Below are 20,146 nucleotides of genomic sequence, written 5' to 3' on the forward strand. Positions count from 1 at the left end.
GGGGGGGGCGCTCAATCTGTACTCCATTCTTCAAGACCTTCAGGCGCACTGAGGTGCTCCAACTCTAAAGCCAAACAGTTTAGTGTAAGCTGTACCTGCCCTGAAGACAAGCAACCTCCTTTCTCCACCCCTGCCTTCCTTCCTCCCTTTTCTATTCTTTTCCTTTCCTCTTTCCTTTCTTTTACTTCCTTTCCTTTGATTTTTCATTTCATTTTCAATTTTCTTTCCTTTTCCCTTTTCCTCAAAACTCGTCTCCTTTCCTTTAACTTTACCTTCTTCTTCCTCCTCGTCCTCCTCTCTGTCATCTCTCCTTTCCTTTAATATTCCTACATCACCTGCACCATTCTCTCCTGATCCAGGCAAAAAACTTCCACATGAATCGTCTTCACTTCCCACCATCTTTCGCCCTTCAGCGTCAAATTACAATGTCCCCAACTTTCTTTGTAGTGGAGAATGTTTAATTCAACTTCACAAGTGAATGTGTGTGTACTGCTGTAACTGTGTGTGTAATGCGTATGTCCTGGGAACTATTTGAAGTTGTAAACAAGAGAAAGTTGAATTTGTAATGCGTGTGCTCCAGGACTTAATCATGTCTTGGAGGTAGAGTGTACATATCCACACGTGTGCTTCTTGTGTTTGGCTTTGGTCAGAGGACAGAGCAGTCCTGTCGCTTCACTACTCACTGTTTGAATTACTCGAAATTTCCCATTTGAATTCAATTGGGAAAAACTTGTTTGATCTTTTGCATGTAAGTTAGGGCCGACTCCCTGAGCAGCGAGAAGCAGCGCGAGGGAACATAATAGAGAACCTGGAGCCAGTAATGTTCACCTGTATGGATATTACCATGGCCCCTGGGGGTCACGGTGGCAGGTGGCATATTCTCTGGACAGAAGCGCTCTTTCTCTGTTGGGAATAAACATGCGGACGGGGGGATTTCTTCAAAGAGGAAGAAAAAGGGAAGTCAGGAGTCAATCAGTCAATGGGGTCACAACAAATCCCTGCTCTCATAACCACACATGGAAGACTAGGATCAGTCACAGGCAGCAAATAAAGACAAACAATAAAATAGTAGGCATGATGCTTGAATAAAGCCCCTGACTTTAGATAAACCTCTGTGCCCCCTTTAGGTATTGGATTTTAATATTCTTTTGAACTCCCCTCTCTTCTCTGCTGGAGTTATAAATTTCATGATGCATTAGAATGGCATCTACTGTATGTGATTTTGTACTTCGGGAACCTCCCTCAGTCAGTGCAGCGAACCTCACCTCTCCATTCAAAAAAAAAACTGAGCTCCATCCAAATCTGGGTGTTCAGAATAATAATTCCAATAAACATGTTGGGAAGTACAATAAATAAAAAGAATTAAAAAAAAAAAAAACTTAAGGCAAAGAACAAAGAGAGGAGACATAAATGCACCACAAACGTACGTTTAAGTTTGTTCTGTGTTCGGTATCTATGATTCGCACACCACCTGATCATCTACATATTTCTGCAGTGTTCAATAGTTTGATCTCAGAGTGCACTTCTGAGAAATGGGGTCTCACTAAATCCACCGTAAGAGACCAACAATATTTACACCAAGTTAAGTAAATAAGATAAAGATGGTGAACTTGCCCCTCACTAAATGCATTAGACGTGAACTCTCTTATCAGAGTCTCAGCACACGCACTGTTAAAAGATGGGTTTCCCGAGCTGGAAATGGTCTTTGTTACCCAATTAGTTTGCTGACGACCCCGTGGTATAATATTCCTGCTTTGACAGCCTCACACACATCCATCTAATGAGGCGCTGCTGGACCACCACGGAGTGAATGGACACTGTCCAGACCTTCATCTCCTCCAGCACCTATCAGCTTTCTTATCTTCAATGCTAACCTTTTTTTTTTTCTTTTTTTGGTCAGAAGACTTGAATTTTTCTGCTTGGTTGTTCATCCGTCCAGAGTCATTTTAACGGGGCTTTGTCTTTGATAGGCCCCGAGCCAACTAGGCTGAGGATCAGAGGGCTAAGGCCAGGACAGGGGACAGTGAGGACTTATCAAGGTCTACCAGCAGGGGTTCGCCTCCCTGTAGGGTGGCTGTCCTTCTTCCTCTGAAGGAGGTGAAGCAAGCAAAGCCTCTGTGCTTCTCCTCTTCCCTCACTTAATGTAAGAGAGAAAGAGGAGAGAAAAGCCTGGAATATTTAAGAGCGACAATGATCATGTAGAAGGGTAAATAATAGATGATTTTAGAGTCTCATTTCCTTTCCTTTTTTTTAACACGGAGCTCAAACTTCCTTTAAAAAAAAAAAAAAAGGCACGATAAAGACAACTTCTTATCATCTCTGCAATCACATCTGAGGGATGGGTCGATCCATCCACAACTTCCACCAAACCCTAATCTCTGTCCTCACTTTGTGCTGGAATACTGAGAGCGCTGAGGTTTGCAAATGGAAACAATCGAGGATTATCTGCACCACTTCTCAAAAAAGTTGTTTCAACATATCATGAGTTACAGCCATGACAGTGACAGATGGCAAAGCAGCTGGCACCACTCAACTTTGTTTCACTTTTCTTTCTTTTTTTTGCTGCTCTTCCTACTTCTTCTTCTTCTTCTTCTTCTTCTTCTTCTTCTTCTTCTTCCTCTTGCGCCTTTGCTGCAGTAGAGGTCTGTTGTGTATTGAAGTGTTGGATAATCATTCATTTGGGAAGCCATATTGCATACTGCAATACAAGGCGATATGTGTGAAGCCGGGGACTTCTGAGCCTGACTATTGTTGCCTGTGAGACCGACGGTCTGTAAAGACTGAAACCAGAGCTTTGCTTATTTGTCGACTCCTTCAAAATAAGGTATATCACAGCTAGGGGATCATCTCCTTAAATCTGCTGCAAGCCGTCATTCAAATTCATAAAACTCTGAGATAAGTGTGGAAGTGATAGTGTGTGACTTGTTCAAGTATTATGCCATCCCAAATGGAACAGTTGCTCATGAATGTTAATGTTCATATCAAGCTGTTCGTGTGTTTACAACATACAGGAACCATAAGCAGGCAGATACTACATCTCCACAGTGTGACAGTTTGCTACCCAGACTGTGCTGCTCCCTGATGGGGCCCCTGGCAGACAGCAAACACCCAGAGAGTCGGGAAGGGGACAGGGAACGTCCAGCTCACCCTCCAGCCCTGTGGGTGTGAAGAGCGCCCCCCCCTCCCCCCAGGACCTCGAGCCTCACTGAGGCTTTCAGCCATCACCGGCCTTGCTCTGTTGCTGCTGCAGAATGGTGACTGAACAGACTGCTGGAGGAAGACAGCTGCTTGTCTATCTATTACAGTTACAGTATATTGTCATAGTAGAATGGCCACATCTGCAGTAGCATGTCATTACAGAGACTTCAGCAGTATTTCTTAAATGTGACATCTGCAGAATAATGTTCATCTCCTTTATGTTCCTGCCTCAACACAAGGAAAGAAATGACTGAAAAAAGTGCATTTTATCACTCAAAATTATAGAGGCGGGAATTGAAACACGAAATAAGGATGTTTTTGAACTTTTGCAACAAATAGCTTCTTTTGCACGTTCATAAATCTGACCCAAACTGATCTGGAGAGAAATCTGCTGCATTGCTGTTCAGCACAAGATATTACTTTATGATATAAAACAGGGAGAGGGCAGTGGAGTTATACTGAGATCCTTTACTGAAGTAAAAATACCAATACAACACATTCACCCTACTTAAGGACAAAATATCATCTAAATGTACCTAAAGTATCTGAGTGAAAGCACGTTTGGCAGAAAAATGGCCATTCTGAGTGATATATTATTTCATATTATATTATTAGCACGTATGAGCAAGTACATTTACTGTAGAACTGTACAAATTTTAAGTTACTTTACTTGACTCGAAACCATATTCAACCACTGATTATTACATTACTAATATGATGCAGCCATGTTTTAAGCAGCATTTACTCAAGTAAGTGGAGCTATTTTTTACTACTTCATATATCCTGATTTAGTTTAAACTATATAATTACGTTGTATTTCAGAATCTGCTTTTCATTTAAAGCCTTGATCTGAACAGTAACTACTTACTATAGTTTACTATAGTCTAATAACCGTGGAGCAGTATTTCCCAACAAACTGCTACACTGACGATTCAAAATTAAAACAGTCTGATATTTGCAGCAAAACTTCACCTAAATAAAGGTTAAAACCAAAAGCAAAACTGCAGTGAATCATGCTGCAGATCATCTCCATCTTTGTGTTTGTGTTTTGATCTAGTCACTGTAGCCTTGGCATGTCTGAGGAAACCATGCAGCCATTACAGTGAGCACAAAGCAAATCAGTGAGTCCTGCTCTGCTTATCAGGGGACCTGCCATATCAGTTTGGCTAGTTGTGTTGTGATGTAAGGACAGCAAAATGTCAGGTTCACTTGTAGATCAAGTCAACCATGCATTATCTTTCAAACAGTGGAGCTTGGCTGGGGCTGTAATAGCTCTGACTAGCTGACTGACTGAGTGCTAATACGTGGAGCAGTGGGCGGGAATAAGTTCCAGCCGTGCACACAGAAACTTCGAAAGTGCAGCCTTGGAAAATAATAACAATAAAAAAAAAAACAATGGTTGTGTGTTTCTTTGGCCACAGTCTAACACTCACTCTCCATCTAACTCACAAGCAGACATCAGTGTCATGTTGATCTGTGTTAAAAAGCCCTGATTTAAAGGGCTACTTCAATAGAATGAGCTTGGATGTTTCTCCCTTTTAATGTAAGAACATGAAAACCATCGATAATGCCATCGATAAATATATGGATGACACTGAGCAAGGGAAAGCAGGCCAGATAATTACCATTTTACCCATCTGAAGAGACCCCAGCCCTGATATTGGTTTAAACCCAAGAAATAATTGATGCATGCAATCACAAATTGGTTCTCCGCCTAAAATTTGGGCCCATTATTTCATTAGATGAAGCCACATTCTTTGTGCCAAAATTATTTGTGTGTCCAACACAGAAATTCAAATCCTGTTAGTCCTGATAATGTCTGGCGTTTTCAAAACCATATCCAAGACAGTGTGACTTTCAGATAGAAAGCACAGGCCACCTTTAAATGCAAACATAAATCAGAATGTTTGGACTTCAAATTGCTGATTTTTTTTTTTTTTCTTAATTTAATGGTTTGTTTGTTTATGTGCATGTGCATGTATATTTGATGCTGTGTGTATGTGTGTGTGTGTGTGTGTGTGTGTGTGTGTGTGTGTGTGTGTGTGTGTGTGTGTGTCATTTAGCAGATATGCTACAGAGAGGTCCTATCCTGGGGTGCCTTCTTGCATATGTAATTGGATGTTACTGTAAATAATTGCCTGGGCATGTGCCAGTGTGATGATGGCGATGATTTGTGTGTGTGTCGGCTCATGTGTGACTGTATGTGTGTAGAACATGTGTGTATCATTCTGCATGTTTGTGTGAGACTGTATGCATGTGTGTGTGTGTGTGTGTGTGTGTGTGTGTGTGTGTGTGTGTGTGTGTGTGTGTGTGTGTATGTGTGTGCGAGCGCATCTGCCCCATCCGTACTCCACTCTCAAGTCCCACTGATTCTCCTTTCCAGCCATGTTGAATCCTCTTTTCCTTATCAGGCGAGCCCAGGCCTGCATCAGGCTCTCCTTGCTATGACAGAGGCTACAACAATAGGCCTGCGATACCGCTGCTTAGCGCTGCGTTTCGGAGGGGAAACCTGCCACGGGCGCAGATTAACTACAACACACACACACACAAAATAGATTGCAGCCTCCAAAACAAAACATTTTTCAGAATGCCTCCTCTTGATTAATGAAGCAATGACAAGAAGAAAAATATAATTTCTGAAACAGAAAAATCCGCCACCACTTGTTAAAGTTTAGGGCTAGCTAACAATAAACATATTGGAGGGAGAGGGTGGGCAAAAGGGGTGAGATAAATGGCTTGAGTGATGGGCTGAATAATTTCTGGAGCATTTTTTGGTTGCACAGGCCCATATTCCTACCCTTGTACTAAATTACACAATAATCACACTCCATCGGTTGACACTCTCTGTTCTCTCTCTGTCCCAGGTTAAAATTAGGACAGTATCTTGACATTTTCGCTCTTCTGTAGTCTACAAACTAAAGCTCTCTGTTCGCAGCCAAAAGCAGCACACAGTCTGCACACGCACGCTGATGCACTCATGCCCTCCCACACATACACAGGCGCTACAGTACAACCCAAAACACACACTCGAGCGTATGTACACACAAATATGGGGGACACACTTGCGCACACGTGGAAGCACACGTGTATTTAACAGCTATGTTCTCATGCGCATTTTAGCAAAAAATATTAATTCTTTATCCTCTTTCAGTGTGAGACTCAACACCAGAGGAGTTAAAAGAATGAATAAAGGCTTCACTTTGAATCTTAAACGATTCCCAATGACAGAATCAGACAGAAACACAGCAGAGGTTGATGTTATTTCTCCTCTGCTGTCCTGAGGTGACTTTAATCCTGCACAGGTTAAAAAACGGACTCCATATTTCATCTAGTCTGAGATTGTAAAAATACAACGATTATATGATAATGATGATGTATGATTCAACAGTAATATTTTCATACTGCGTTAATTGGTTATTATACTTATTTTGCCTTTAGCACTTACTGACTTTTATTATGTCCTTGTAACCTGTTTCTGAAATCGCTGCCTTTTGTATCAGGGCCTTTGTGTGGAAAACAGATTACTCTACTAGATTTGTTTTATCATAAACCTGTGCTCACAGCAAAATTAGCTAATATACAACAAGTGTATTAAGATAGAAGATAAAAAAAAAAAATGCCTAGATCTTAATCTGAAATTAAGCAAGTCTCATGCATTTCAATTACTGTGTAATTTGCACTAAAAGGCCCTCAAAACACATAAAGACCAGAATTCTATTGAATCCAGACTCATTACAGTGCACCTTGACTAAGCCCCAGTAATTAGCATTGGTGAGGCATTGTACAAGAGGCGGCAACACCCTCATCAACACACATTTACAACAGAGCTCTAAATCTGCTGCTCATTAATAGCTTGCCTCCCAATCAATTATTAACACCTACAATGGAAGCCAGGCTCACCAGGGCCAGGCCTCTTACTCCAGGCAAACCATGGGCCGCCTTCTCCTCCCAGTTCTGTCCAGCATAGGTAATTACCGCTTTTAAAGACACCTGCTACTCAATAGCTTCGACCCAGACTGTTAATTTAGCCCCCCGATTGCAGACATTTATGTCTGAGTGTCACTATTAATTTGCGTTAATTTGGAGAGTGTGAGGAAGCCGGGCAGAGGCGTTGTCGGCAGCCGGCTGAATGTGCTCGTCGCTCACCTGCGCCGGGGCTGCGGCTGTAATTGGAGTCTAATGGTCTGATTGATCAGTGAGAGAAGTGAGGGATGAGACGGCGCTCTGGCAGCTCCATCAGTCAGACAGGGAGAAGAGAGGAGAGGAGGAGGAGGAGGAAGAGGAACAGAGCAGGGGAAGTGGCTGACAGCTACAGCGAAATACTAAGTCCTGGGTGTTTTATTCTTTTTAGGTTTTGTTCTGTCCCTTACTTTTTGTCTTTCTGTCTGTTACTTGCTTTGAGACTTCCCTTGTTCGGCCTTCCTCACCTTTGCCTTACTTGCTACAAAGTATTCTGACCCAGGCCAATTACAGTACTTAGTTTTTAGTTCAGACTCTGGTCTCTGTCTCGCTGTTCTGTTCCTCTGGTTAAAGCTGGGTTTGCTATCTAAGAAACACCTTTGAATACCTTCTTAAAAAATACTACATGTGGAAAGTAGTTCTGTATTGGGATAAACATGTATTAAAACTATATGTGATCTAAGTAAAGTATAAAAAGACAGCACAGTAAGGCCAGCCATATGAACGATCCAATACAGTTCAATGTGATTGTGTTAACAGTTCTGCAACAGCAATAACTATAACTCCAGTGCTTCATGCCAAGCTGAGCCCCTGAGGTCTACAGACCTGCCACGGCCGACCCATCAGCTGTGAAATCTGCTTTCCTCTTTGATAAACGGTCGAGATGTGACCCTATCTCTGTCCTGCAGATGCCCAGATTTCCTGTCATGCTTTTTCCACTCTGTTTTTTCCTGCTTCCTCTCTCTCTCTCTCTCTCTCTCTCTCTCTCTCTCTCTCTCTCTCTCCCCGGCATGCTCTCTTTTCATTCTTTCTTTTTTAAAGCTTCATACCTCTCTTTCCAGGACTGCCTGGACAACTGCATGTAACGCTCCACTCACTGTTCTTTTCTCAGCATCATCCATCACTCTGCTCCGCTACTGAGATCCAGTCGTCCACCAGCAGCCAAACCCGCCTCGGCTCCCACGCCACAGCACATGCAGCTATAGGCCAGCTCCCGTTTGCTGCCTCTGGGGACCAGTAACCGCCCTCCCCTTACCTCCTCTCCTCTCATCCTTACCTTCACAGAACTACTCCCCAGACACCAGCCCGGCCTAACATGCTTTCCTCCTAAATGGCTCTGAATGTGCCAAAGTCCTGCACCTGTCCACTTTAATGCAGAAGCTGCTCAGATTCACTGTATTTTCATTATTTACTGTAAGTCTCTTTTAGGAGCCTTAACACTTGAGCCCCTCTCCGGGGGATTGAGAAACAGACCTGTGCACTGTATGTAGCAGCTTGACAAAAAAATAGTTTGACCTCTAAAAAAAAGTCACATCTTAAATGACGTGTCGAGATGAAGGGATAAAATATGTTTGATTTCAGAGAGGGCATATCAATATATCACCAGCGGGTCGTGTGTTTCAAGCATGAGAGAGGTGTCACTCCCACCGTATACCTGGGTGTCTTCGGGTAATTCATTCACCTCTATGGTTTCAAAAAAAAAAAAAAAATCTAAGCGAGTAAAAGGAGATTTAATAGTCTGTGGAGGTCACACTTCATGAGAATGACTGAGAGAGCCTCCGAGCTGAGGTAGAGACCCATGAAGCAATGAGCCTTTATTTCTATCTCAAACGCTTTCTGCCGACTCCTAACCCCGCTCTGCAGCTCTGGCCGCCCTGACATGCATCAAAACTATAGCCAGTTTTTTTTTTCTCCCCTCCTTTCTCCCTCCTCCATTTCCTCACGCTCACATTTGTTATGTCAACTTTTCCCTCTCCAGGTGAGGCATCAGAGTTTGCTCCTTTCTTGATGTGTGTGTGTGTGTGTGAAGTTTTGCACAACTCTCCCAACAACAAGCCTCCCACTGAAATAACTGAGATAAATGCAGCACCATATTAGGGATGTTGCCAACGGCTGCATGTTTAACAAGAAAACAGCTCGATGACTAGAGGTTTGATTAAACAACACCAAAAAAAGAGAGAAATAAATCTACTCTACTGTAAATGGGATGATTCCCTCATGATGTGCAAAACTACAAGAATTGACCGAACAAAGTAAAAAGGTACACTGAACCCAAAGAAAAGGAGGCTCTGTAAAACAACACGCCAGTTGGGTTGACCTAGCCTTTAATGAGAGATAGTGAGAAGCTGCTAACAGCCAGTATCCCATTTGAGAGATGAAACTTAGGAGAGGAGGAGGGCAAGCAGCAAAGCATTGAAAGGGCCCCCATGAGAATAGACACACATGAGATCCTTAAAGGCAATATGCCAGAGCTTCTTCCTCCGCTTTTAATTGCGAGGGAGGTTTGGCATATTCTGTAACCCCTCCACAGCCTATTACAGGTGATGACCAGCACCTGCTCACTTAAAAAAAAAAAAAAAAAAAAAGAAGACCTGGGGAGGATCTGGAAAGTAGCAATGAATTCCTGAGAGGGCAGTTAGTTAAGAACTTATCACTCTCGCCAAGAGCAACAAGCAGTTTATGCATCTACTTCAGCAGGTAGTGAGATAAATTTGTAAAGTTTCTATCTACTGAAAACACTCAAGCAACAAACAATTCCGAGAACATGTTTCATATGACATCACTTGGTAAGTCTGAGGGTCATTTGAGGGACAGTTGAAGGTTGGTTTTGGATTCCTTTCAGGGAAAATCATGCAGAGATTGCTGGAGAAATATATGGAGTGTGTTACATTGGAAGGCAACTTGAGGTGTTGCTCTGTCAAATCACTTTTCCGCCCAAGGATAACTGGCTTTACCCTGAGAGAAGCCATATTTCATGGCTATAATACGGCCTGAGTTATTTAAAGCCACTGATGACTTCAAAACCAAGAGGGGAGCTTAGAAAACAGTTGAAACTGCTCTGAAATGATTTAATAAAGTTTTGTGTTTAAGGAATCTGGGAAAATGGGGGGAGGGCCTCTAAGTCCAAAGTCCTCATGGGCTTGTCCTTATGTTTCTTAACAGGATGAATGTGAGTCTGGTTACAGATTTAATAGGAATTTCTTAATTAATCCAAATGCAGAAATGAATATCAAAACCTTGGAGGACTTGTCACTCCACCAGAGCAGCAGGTCAACACCAGCCTCTGCTGGGATCTTTGAAACAAGCGATATGAAGCGGCTGTGTGCAGGGTAACATCAAAAATAATGGACTGTGACTTCATTCAATTGAAGCCTGCGCTGAGCTCAAAATCCACCAATTAAAGTGTTTTGTCATAAAATATGCAGATGAAATGGTTAAAATAGATGCACTTCAAAGGCTTTTGTTGCGGGCCAGCTGGATCCCGGAAGAGTCACCTCAATAGGTTTGAATGTCACCGGAATAAACGTTAATATGGGCTTCAGATGGAGGACTAGTAATCATGTTGCCATGGCTGCTAAAGGCAAGGTCTGATCATATAAAGTCATTTCCCTTCAAGTTTTAATGAACCTGAGGTTTATGGAACTCGCTAATAACAACATATATTGGATTTTAGAGAGACATACTTTATAAAAGGGTTATAAGTTAGGTTGTAACTGAAAGCTAAATGATGGTTAATAAATCATGTATTTGCGCTTTACTGCCAAATCAAGGATTCACGTTGTGGAGTTTAAATTGACTCCAGCTCAGTTTTGCTTTTAAACTTCCAAAGATTCGTTCAATGCTCAGTTTTAAAGACACTGCAACTGTCATACATAGCTTCGTTTTGTCACTTCTCGATTTATTGCAATGCTTGCTTCACCAGCTTTGTGCGGATTGTGCAAGATCTTGGCCACAAGGTTTTTAACTAGAAGAGATGGGATCCCATGTTCTTACTCACACTACGTGTAAAGTGATTTTGAGATTTCATCGCTAATGTTTGAAGCATTGCATAGCAAGGCAGGCAGCTACATCACTGAGCTGTTTAGTCCTTATGAAGCTTCATGTAACCCGAGATCCCTGAACAGTGGCCTCTCAGCCATCCCACAGTCAAGGCTACAGACCAGGGGTGACTGATTCTTTCTATTAAGGCCTCAAGAATCTGAACGATGTGCAAAACAAGATTTGCTCAGCTGAGTCTATTAAATCACTTCTCAAATCACTCTTATATCACATAGCTTACCCTGATTTTGGTTACTTCAGCTCCCTCGTTTTTATTTTCCATTTGTTTTTAACCACTGTGTTTTTAGCCTGTCACATTCCTGTTTTAGTCTGTATTTTATTGCATAATTATGGTTGGTTGGTGAATATTAAATCTGCAAAATTATACAGTTGGCCAAAACAAAGACATACCAGTGCAGTGCTGTCAGTGCTCATCTCAATCTTCCCCTCGAAGGGTCCCCATGTCGTCCCCACAGGGAGCTGCTGCCGGCTGTGGATCCGACGCTCGCCATCTTTAAGGAAGGCATCCAGCTCTCCTAAAAACACACCAGAACCCAAAGCAGTCAGCCATAGTGCTCCATGTAACACGCAAGTTCCACATCGAATCACAGGAATGTTCTTTCATTGTCCTTTCCCCCCCCTCAAGCCTACATGTGCGGTGACATTATTGTCTCAGAGCCCTGCAGTCACCAGTGAAGGTTAAAGCCAAACAGTTTCAAAATGGATAAGCAAATCAAGTGAGCATCCATCTGATGTTGTTCCTCAGACACGTGGCGCGCTAACCTGACTTGAAAGGTGTCTTGTGTGGAGATAATGTCTGTGAGACAGTGCAGGCTTGCTGGCTGGCGAGAGCCGCTGGTGGCAGGCGTATTTCTGTTGTTCCAGGAAGGCTGGGCCCTTGTTAGTGCTGAGCAGAGCTCCGGCTAATTAACAGTGAAACCGGATAGCAAAGCTAGCTGTACCGGTGCTCACCTCTTTGACAACCCCTGCTGTCATATCCCTTAGATTCAATGTACTTTTTCGGGATGGTGATTAATCAAATAGTTATGATAAAACCCCACAGCAGGCCATGACATAGTTTACAGAGAAGGATGCGGCCCTGTTTATGTGTGAGTGTGTGTTGCAAAGGGAGAATATGGAACTCTCAGCCGTACATGTCTGACTGGTTGCCTTGACCTGAGAAGTCTTGCTGGAGTTATTGTGACGATTCAGACCTCTTTAAGTAACAAGTTCCAGCTAGTTTTATAAACTTTCTGGACACAAAAAACCAAATTCTTATCAGGTCTGATCATTGAGTTTGTCAGGTCAGAGATCTGGGTCAGCTACACAACATTATCATATTTCTGATGCACTCCAACCAAACTACCACCTATATATTATGCAGCCAGGTTAATAATCATAATGTATTCTTAGTCTTCAACTCTAACATGTGTTGTAAACATTGTGTCTTTTAACCTATTTGTTCACACATGTGGCTAATGGGTATTCAGGGCATTCGGTTCAAGCTGAATGGGCTCAAGTGATCACTGAACTTTTCTGCGATCACTGCAGATGTGGTATAATGACCTATTCAAGCCCCGTTCCACTCTGTAAATATCAGCCGTGTATCTGCGGCACGCTGCTGTTGTCCGTCTGTTGTGCTGGTATGGAAATGTGCGCTTATGTTCTCCTGCCCATGCATAAACATGATCTAAAAACCAGGCTAGTGTTATTACACTATATTCACACTATTGACACCTTTGCTGATCATATACTCATCAGTGGTGGTCACTCCGGTAACAATAAAAAAGCTAAATGTCACCCATAATAACACATCTTTGTTATATATGCTTTGACACACCAGCAAAAAAACATTTACTATATGTTCCATGATTTTGGAATAGACCCACAAATAAGATAATCCGGACAGCTTATTCTTTCCCTTTAGTCTGCGTCCTCTCTCCACCTCCCATGTTCCTGCTGTTGCATGCTGTCTTCCCGGTGCTGCAGCGGAAGGTGGGTAAGCTCATTACAGAGAAATAATTAAACATTGGTGCACAGCTGGTCGTCATCACTGAGAGCAACAGCCACCGCTTGATGCATTCTGTTTGTCCTCAGATAAGACCCACGGCCTTTAACCGCTTGGATGCAAGTTCCTGTTTAGCCCCGCTTGACACACAGCTACAGCCGTCCCCGGCCAACGATTTTGATTCCTTTCCCCATTTCTTTCTTTTTTTGGGTGGGATGCTCGGAGTAAAAAGGGGGTAACGGGTAGTGTAGGTGCGAGAAGGGGGGAAGAGGGGGGTACGATTCAATTTGTGCGGTTTGTGGTCCACCATGTTTAGGTGCCAGTTGTGTGCATCCCACACCAAATGTTGCCTGAGGACCTTGGCTCACAGATGGCTTGTCACATCTGTTGCTGATACTAGTGGAAGATCTCCACAAAAACACCCGTGGATGAATAATGAGTTCTCTACATGGGCTGTCTGTATGTTCTCTATGAACATTTACAGGTTTCCTAACTAAAAATACACAGACAGATGTGTTCTGTTATCAACCAGGCTACTGACAATTTTTGTAATTATGCCTGCATCAAGTCTCGTCATAGTGACAATTCCTTACAAGTTCCCAAAATCCCAACTCATGTTACCTACAGTCATCAAAAATGAATTCAGAACAAATACAGAAGTCATTGTGTTTAACCCGTCACACTGCAAATGACAAACAGGACCAAGTGGAGAGCTCATGATGGCCAATGATGAGATTTAACAAACCCAGCACCTGTTCTCCCCTCAACGTTCCTCATCGTCCAGTTCTCAAATGCCACACACTTGGCAAAACATGAGCTCATGATGTGGCTCAAGAGCTGTACCCCCTCCTCTAAATCCCAACCAACCCCTCTCTCCGCCACCTTCACCCTTTCACACCCCCCTCAATCACCACCACCTACCCCCTACCCCCCACCCCCCCTACCCCTCCCTCGATAAGATCATCATCTGTCGCTAGACTCTAGGGTCTGTTCCTGCACTCCACAGATACTTGGCAGACCAATGAATGTCCCTTTGTGTGGAGAGATCCTCCTCAGATAGCACCCAAGATGCTCCACGCTGGCATCTGTTTGTTTTTTTTTTTAATGTGTGTATGTGTGTCCTGTCTTTCTTTTCTGTTATGGTGCGGAGGAACAGGGAACCTCATCTCTCCGTTCAGTGGCATACGACTGAATGTTAATGAGTTTCTCAGTGGCAGGGTGCCAGCCTGGTATGATTTAAAGAAAAAATGGGTGTGGACTATTGACAGAGACCCTGAAAGAGGCAAACTACCACTTTTGTACTTTTAAATATTATTTGATATATTGAAACACTTTTCAGCAGTCTCCTTGCCATGAAATTGTCCCTTTTATTTCCCATTAAGGTTGGATAAATCATCTTATTCCACTCTGTCTGACATTATCATGTCTATTCTGTATCAGCTATTCATTTAAACTACATGATGTTTTCACTGATTGATATATCCAAACCCAAGAGTGCATGTTTTGTATGGCTGCACCAATAGAAAGATTTAATTTATATACATTTCCCCAGATCTTTGGTTTTATATTTTCATCATATTTGCTATCTTTGGAAACAAACAAAACAAAAAAAGTGAGATTTCCATGTCTTATTCGATTATAAAGCAGGTCTAGATTCTATTTTAATACTGTGAAAGTATCAAAGCGCTCAGTCCACAGTGAAATGCACACAGCCTGTATTCAGAAACTGAGCCTTAAAACCAGCCGTCAGGACTTCTGTAACTTTGTGATGTCACAACAAAGCAGTCACTGATCTCAGCCATGACACAAGCCCCGCCCACCTGGACCCACCATCCAACCTTGCAGGATTTGTGTTTTACTTGAAATCTGCTATATTCTTATTCGATCACTCAGAGTCAGCCAATCAAAAGGGAGGCTCAGATACTCCTCTCTTCTGATTGGCTCACTGGCTTGTTGTTACTAGAGCTCCAGAGAGAAGCCTGAAAGAGGAGATGTAAAACTACACAGAGATTTTGGTACTTAATTTTTGGTACTTAAAACCACAAATATATGTTATAGATATCAACATTTCAAATAAAACACCAGAAAAGTGTAAAATATGGGACCTTTTAGGGGTTTACTTTTGAATAGACGGTAGGATACGATTGATTCACTGTTTTGTAAATTAAACTCACTGTTAAATGAAACTCTATAATGATCAAACAAGTATGACTTGATTTAGGACTGCAACTCAAATGTTCTTTCCCTTAATTCTTTGAAATGCAATGATAGATTCACATTTCACTGCGAATGTTTCTATTAATGCACATGAAATGTAAGTCTGAATTTTCTTAATATAATTTCCGGCCCAGAATTAGGTCTCTGCTAATGGTCAGAGATGACAAATGACATCATCAACTCGCTGCTGCAGATTAGCATTAGTTAAAGCAATGGATCTGCTCGAGCTATTTTCAACATGAATTTAACTTCTCTAACTAGTTCAAAAAACCTACTTCAAGAAAAATAAATTGCCTACGGCACTAAAAGAAATGAGTCTGATTACTGGCTCAGCTTCTGGTTTACTTCACCTTTTATCATGAGTATATTAACAGGAAGGACGGATGTTAAAGGGAAACAAAGAGCGACGCAATAGAGACAAGTGGGGAAATATGCTTGAGCTTCACACAGCAGACGATCCCTCTTGATATCAAGCAGTACCTTTGAATCAAAGCAAATAAATGACTGCTGTTCAAAGTTCAATAACCTGTGCGTGGCAATTCACAGATGTCCTACTGAATCCCAGTCATCTTCACTGATAGGCCGTGTTATAGAGCCGGCAAATGGGCTATAAATTAATATACCATGAGAGAGGCATATGGGGTGAAATGGAATGCACTGTATCGGTTCAACAAAAGGTGCCACATCTTTAAAGCAGATATGTGATATGAAATTTTACAGCTGAAGGAGAAATGTCACAGAGCTTTGATAAGAGAGCGATGAACCCACCCCCCCTTACCCAAACCGCTATTATCAGGTCCTTGTGAGCAAAATGCATCATTTATAACCCACAGCTCACACTATAATCTCACAGAAAGGCGCTTGTTTTAAAACAGTGGAGGACCCCCACCACCAGGAGCGCCACCTTGTCTCCTCCTCCCCTCCTCACCTACCTCCCTTCTCCCAGCCCACCCTACACCAGCCTTGACTGGCTGCTTCTGGCCCTAGAGAGTGGGGAGAAAGTTGAACGTTCAAGTCTCCAGGCAACCACATGAGTTTGGGCACATGAGGTGGGTGGGTGGGTGGGGGGGAAGCAGGAGGGGTGACTTGGTAGGGGGATTCACCCTTTCAGGTCAGGCTTGTTTTCAGGCGGTGGACAGCTTGGGGGGAAGGAGTTAAACAAGCCAACGGGATTAGGGCATTTTAGCTTTGACACTCCACACAGGCTGAGCAGGGGGTTGTGTGGTGGCGTGGGGGATTGTGGGGGTCCCTTGGAGGGAAGACTCCAACCCCCTTGTTGTAGAGAGACTCAACAATGTCTGCAAAGTATTATTTCCAAATACACAGCTAGAGATACAGGTGTTTCCATCCCATCGCAGGATAAGAGGCTTGATATTAGACGCTTCTGAAAAACCCAGATTATGTTTAGCTTCTGACATTGTTTCTTTACAACTATGACATGCTATGCTAAAATATGGCTTAGTATAGGGAAGGATTGTGGTTCCAGTTAAAGCCAAAGTTGGGGAAATACACTTCACATTCTGGCACAGTTAAATGAGAAGAGCAGCACAACCACTCTTCTTCCTGTGCGCTAAAGTTATGCTACAGGTAGCAGCCAGTTAGCTTAGTTTAGCATTGAGAATGAAAATGGCTGTTGCCTGTTTATGCCCAAATGGCACAAACTATGTCTACAATCTCACTAATTCAAACATTATATCATCATATTTTGTGTATTTGAAATAAAACCTACATTTTTACAGCGGGTTGTTGGGATGTTGCCTAGTAGATTATTTTTGGGCTCTGAGCAGTAACTTCTCAACTGGTTACCTGGCAACAGCTCCAAGCCGAGATATAGTCCAGCTCATAACTGCCCATAAAATACCAAACTGGCATTGTTATACTTTAATTTTGTACATATAAAACAAACAAACTATAACGTGTTAAGCCTTAGAGGTGCTATTAGGTGGAATTTTGTTACTGCTGGACCGACACGGGCTAGTTGCACCTGATTCCAGTCTTTATGCTAACCTAAGCTAACTGGCTGCTGGCTGTAGCCCTATATTTAATGGACAGATATGAGAGTGGTATTGATCGTTTCATCTAACTCTCTGCCAAACAGAGAAAACTACTCCTTTAATAAATTAATTTAATTGAAGCTCTGTAACAGGGCGGTGACAAGTGTGTGTGGACATAAATCACGAGGTGTGGCATTGTCCAGTATGGACAGGCATACTGGACTGGGTGTTTATATGAGGATCCAGAGATGACCCAGGATTATGCTGAGCCCTTTGAATCTGAACTGCAGCAGTTAAAGTAATAAAGAAATGGGAAAGTTTGGACTAGTACAGCTGCACATACACACACTCACACACACACACACACACACACACACACACACACACACACAACTTGGTCCTGCAGTACATTATCAACACGCAGACTGTTGTTTGGTGTCATTGAATGAATTGAAATATACCAGCTGTCAAGTGCTCCATTTCATCAAAAAGCATGGTGAAGTTAGCAGCAGGGCTGGCTGACAACAATCTCTGAAACATCCATCTTTGGGGAACTGCACTGCAATTTCTATTGATAGCATGTAAAGGGGGACAGCAAAACTTAAAGAATGACTGTCCTCACGCAGAGATATCACCGTATCGCCGACAACATCTAGAGGACACACACTCCTGCTGGAATCTGATTACTTTAAATGCCTTTCTTTAAAATTTCACAACCATCAAAGGGACATTACTCCACCTGAGTGTGTCACGATGAATGAGTAATTGATGGTGTGTTCACTGGGAATGCATGTATTTGAGATGGATGGATAAAAAGGCTGCAGGACTTTGGCTGCAGAAGGAAGTTGCAATTTCGTCTGTTCAAGTCTTGTCGCCAATAAAACACAGCGTGACATGAAATGGCTCCACGTGGAATGGAAATATAGGAAGAGATTGATTTGGAAAATATTTATATGACTACACTATGTGATATCTAAACAAGTTTTTAGCAAGGAACACAAGTAAACATTGCTACCTTCAAGTCTTGATATTCTGCAGTTAATTCAGGAAGAGACTATTTTTAAAGTACTCCTGAATCTCCTCCCAAGTCAATTACCAGGCTGCAACTTCCCCTGGGTAACAGGGAATTCTGTTTTTTCCTGGGTGACCTAGTTGTCTTTTGTGAGTAGGTTTTAGCCGGAGCAGTTTGACAGTCAACAGATAAGATGGATTAAGCTTTTTTTTTTTTTCATCCAGTTTTGATGTGAACAGCGTAAAAGCGGATTAAATCATTGAGTTTCAGGAGTATTTTTAAATGCCTGGAGATAGTGCGATAAAGGAGCTAAACCTAAGACTTGGGCAGGGAAGGTCAAGGTCGCGGCTTTGGAGAGCAGCTACCCGGTGACGGGGGCCAGCTCTCGTCTCTCTGGGAGCGAGCTGAGCGCTGCAGCCGAGCCCACCTCTCATCACTCCCAGAAAAGATACACGAAAGGAGTGAAACAAAATCCAGCGAGAGCTCGACGGGCGGCATCAAAGAGCGGTGCGCCCTGACTATGTGTGGGTTGCCAGTGTGTGTGTGTGTGTCAGTAAGCATGTGTGTGAGAGTGGAAGGCGGGGGGGGTGGGGGGTTGTTTAGTTCCTGCTTGCATTTGCGTGCATGCATGAATGAGATGAGTGTGTATGTGCCTGCCTCTCTCTCTCTCTGTGTGTGTGTGTGTGTGTGTGTGTGTGTGTGTGTGTGTGTACACTGTAAAATATCGTTCCTCCATGAGCAACTAGCTCCATAATTATGTTTTGATTATTTGCGAGTACTAAAATAAAACAGCAATTAATCTGTTGATGTAAGACAGAAAATAGAAGTACGACGTACATATTAAACAAGCCAGTTTACAGAGCGATGCAACATTAAAACAAAATCACATTTTGAGAATATAATTTGTAGAAACACCCCCATCCCTCCTCACCCCCACCACCACCACCGCCACCATCACCACCACCTCCTCTTCCCTCCTCCTCTAAAACCTGATCTGACGCATGCTAAACATACGCATAGGAGTTGACAGCCGTACAGTCACGTGACACAGCTCAGCCAATCCCGAATTCATTTGAATTTTTTAAGCTGCGTGGTGATGAAGCCACTTGAGCATAAGAAAAGGTGAAGAGGCGACTGAAATAACAAACAAATCAGCGCGATACACTGGGTCAGACGCTGCGTGTAACATGTTTGTTTATCACATGTCACATCTGGCCCGACACTGAGAGGTTTTTGGTTCGAGACGTTTCTGAGGGGACATATTTAGACACATTTTGTGGACGTCTATTCCCCCACTGCTCCTCATGTCGGTGACAGGGGAGAGTAATCCTATACACAGGCTGCTATTGTGAAATGAGAAACTAGCCTCCTTCACTGCCAGAGACCAGATGCACCTCTCTCCCTCTCTCTCTCTCTCTCTGTCCTAATCTGTAAACGACTTAAAGGAGCCTTATCTCCGGGCTCTTCTGCTTCATTTCATGCTTGATTTACTTTAATTTGTCTGATAGGGCACAAGGATTTGGAAATGGCCCATCTTTCGGTGGAAAATGTTCTGATTTTTCTCCGGCATTGTTATGTGGAGGTTTTTGACTTTTCTCTCCCCCTCTCTCCCTCTCTCACTCCTCCTCCTCTTTCTCCATCTCCATCTCTCTCCTACTCTCTCTCTCTCTTCCTCCCTCTTTCTTTCTTTCTCCATCATCTCTTTTTTTTTTCTTCAGG

The 20,146-nt window shown here is 42.8% G+C and overlaps 1 protein-coding gene across 2 annotated transcripts in view; it reads right to left on the reverse strand.

Moving 5' to 3' along the window:
- Positions 1-20,146, reverse strand: part of zfpm2a (zinc finger protein, FOG family member 2a) — a 120,078-nt gene that overhangs the window by 51,596 nt on the left and 48,336 nt on the right. For both annotated transcript variants that reach the window (XM_023410404.2, XM_023410402.2), the window contains exon 4: positions 11,608-11,732. In XM_023410404.2, coding sequence (XP_023266172.1) covers positions 11,608-11,732 — 125 coding nt within the window. The remainder of the gene's footprint in view (positions 1-11,607; positions 11,733-20,146) is intronic.

This window comes from Seriola lalandi, unplaced genomic scaffold (assembly GCF_002814215.2).
Source record: "Seriola lalandi dorsalis isolate HSWRI2012SDOR001 ecotype SW California unplaced genomic scaffold, Sedor1 jcf7180002054425, whole genome shotgun sequence".
In the NCBI taxonomy this organism is placed as follows: domain Eukaryota; kingdom Metazoa; phylum Chordata; class Actinopteri; order Carangiformes; family Carangidae; genus Seriola; species Seriola lalandi.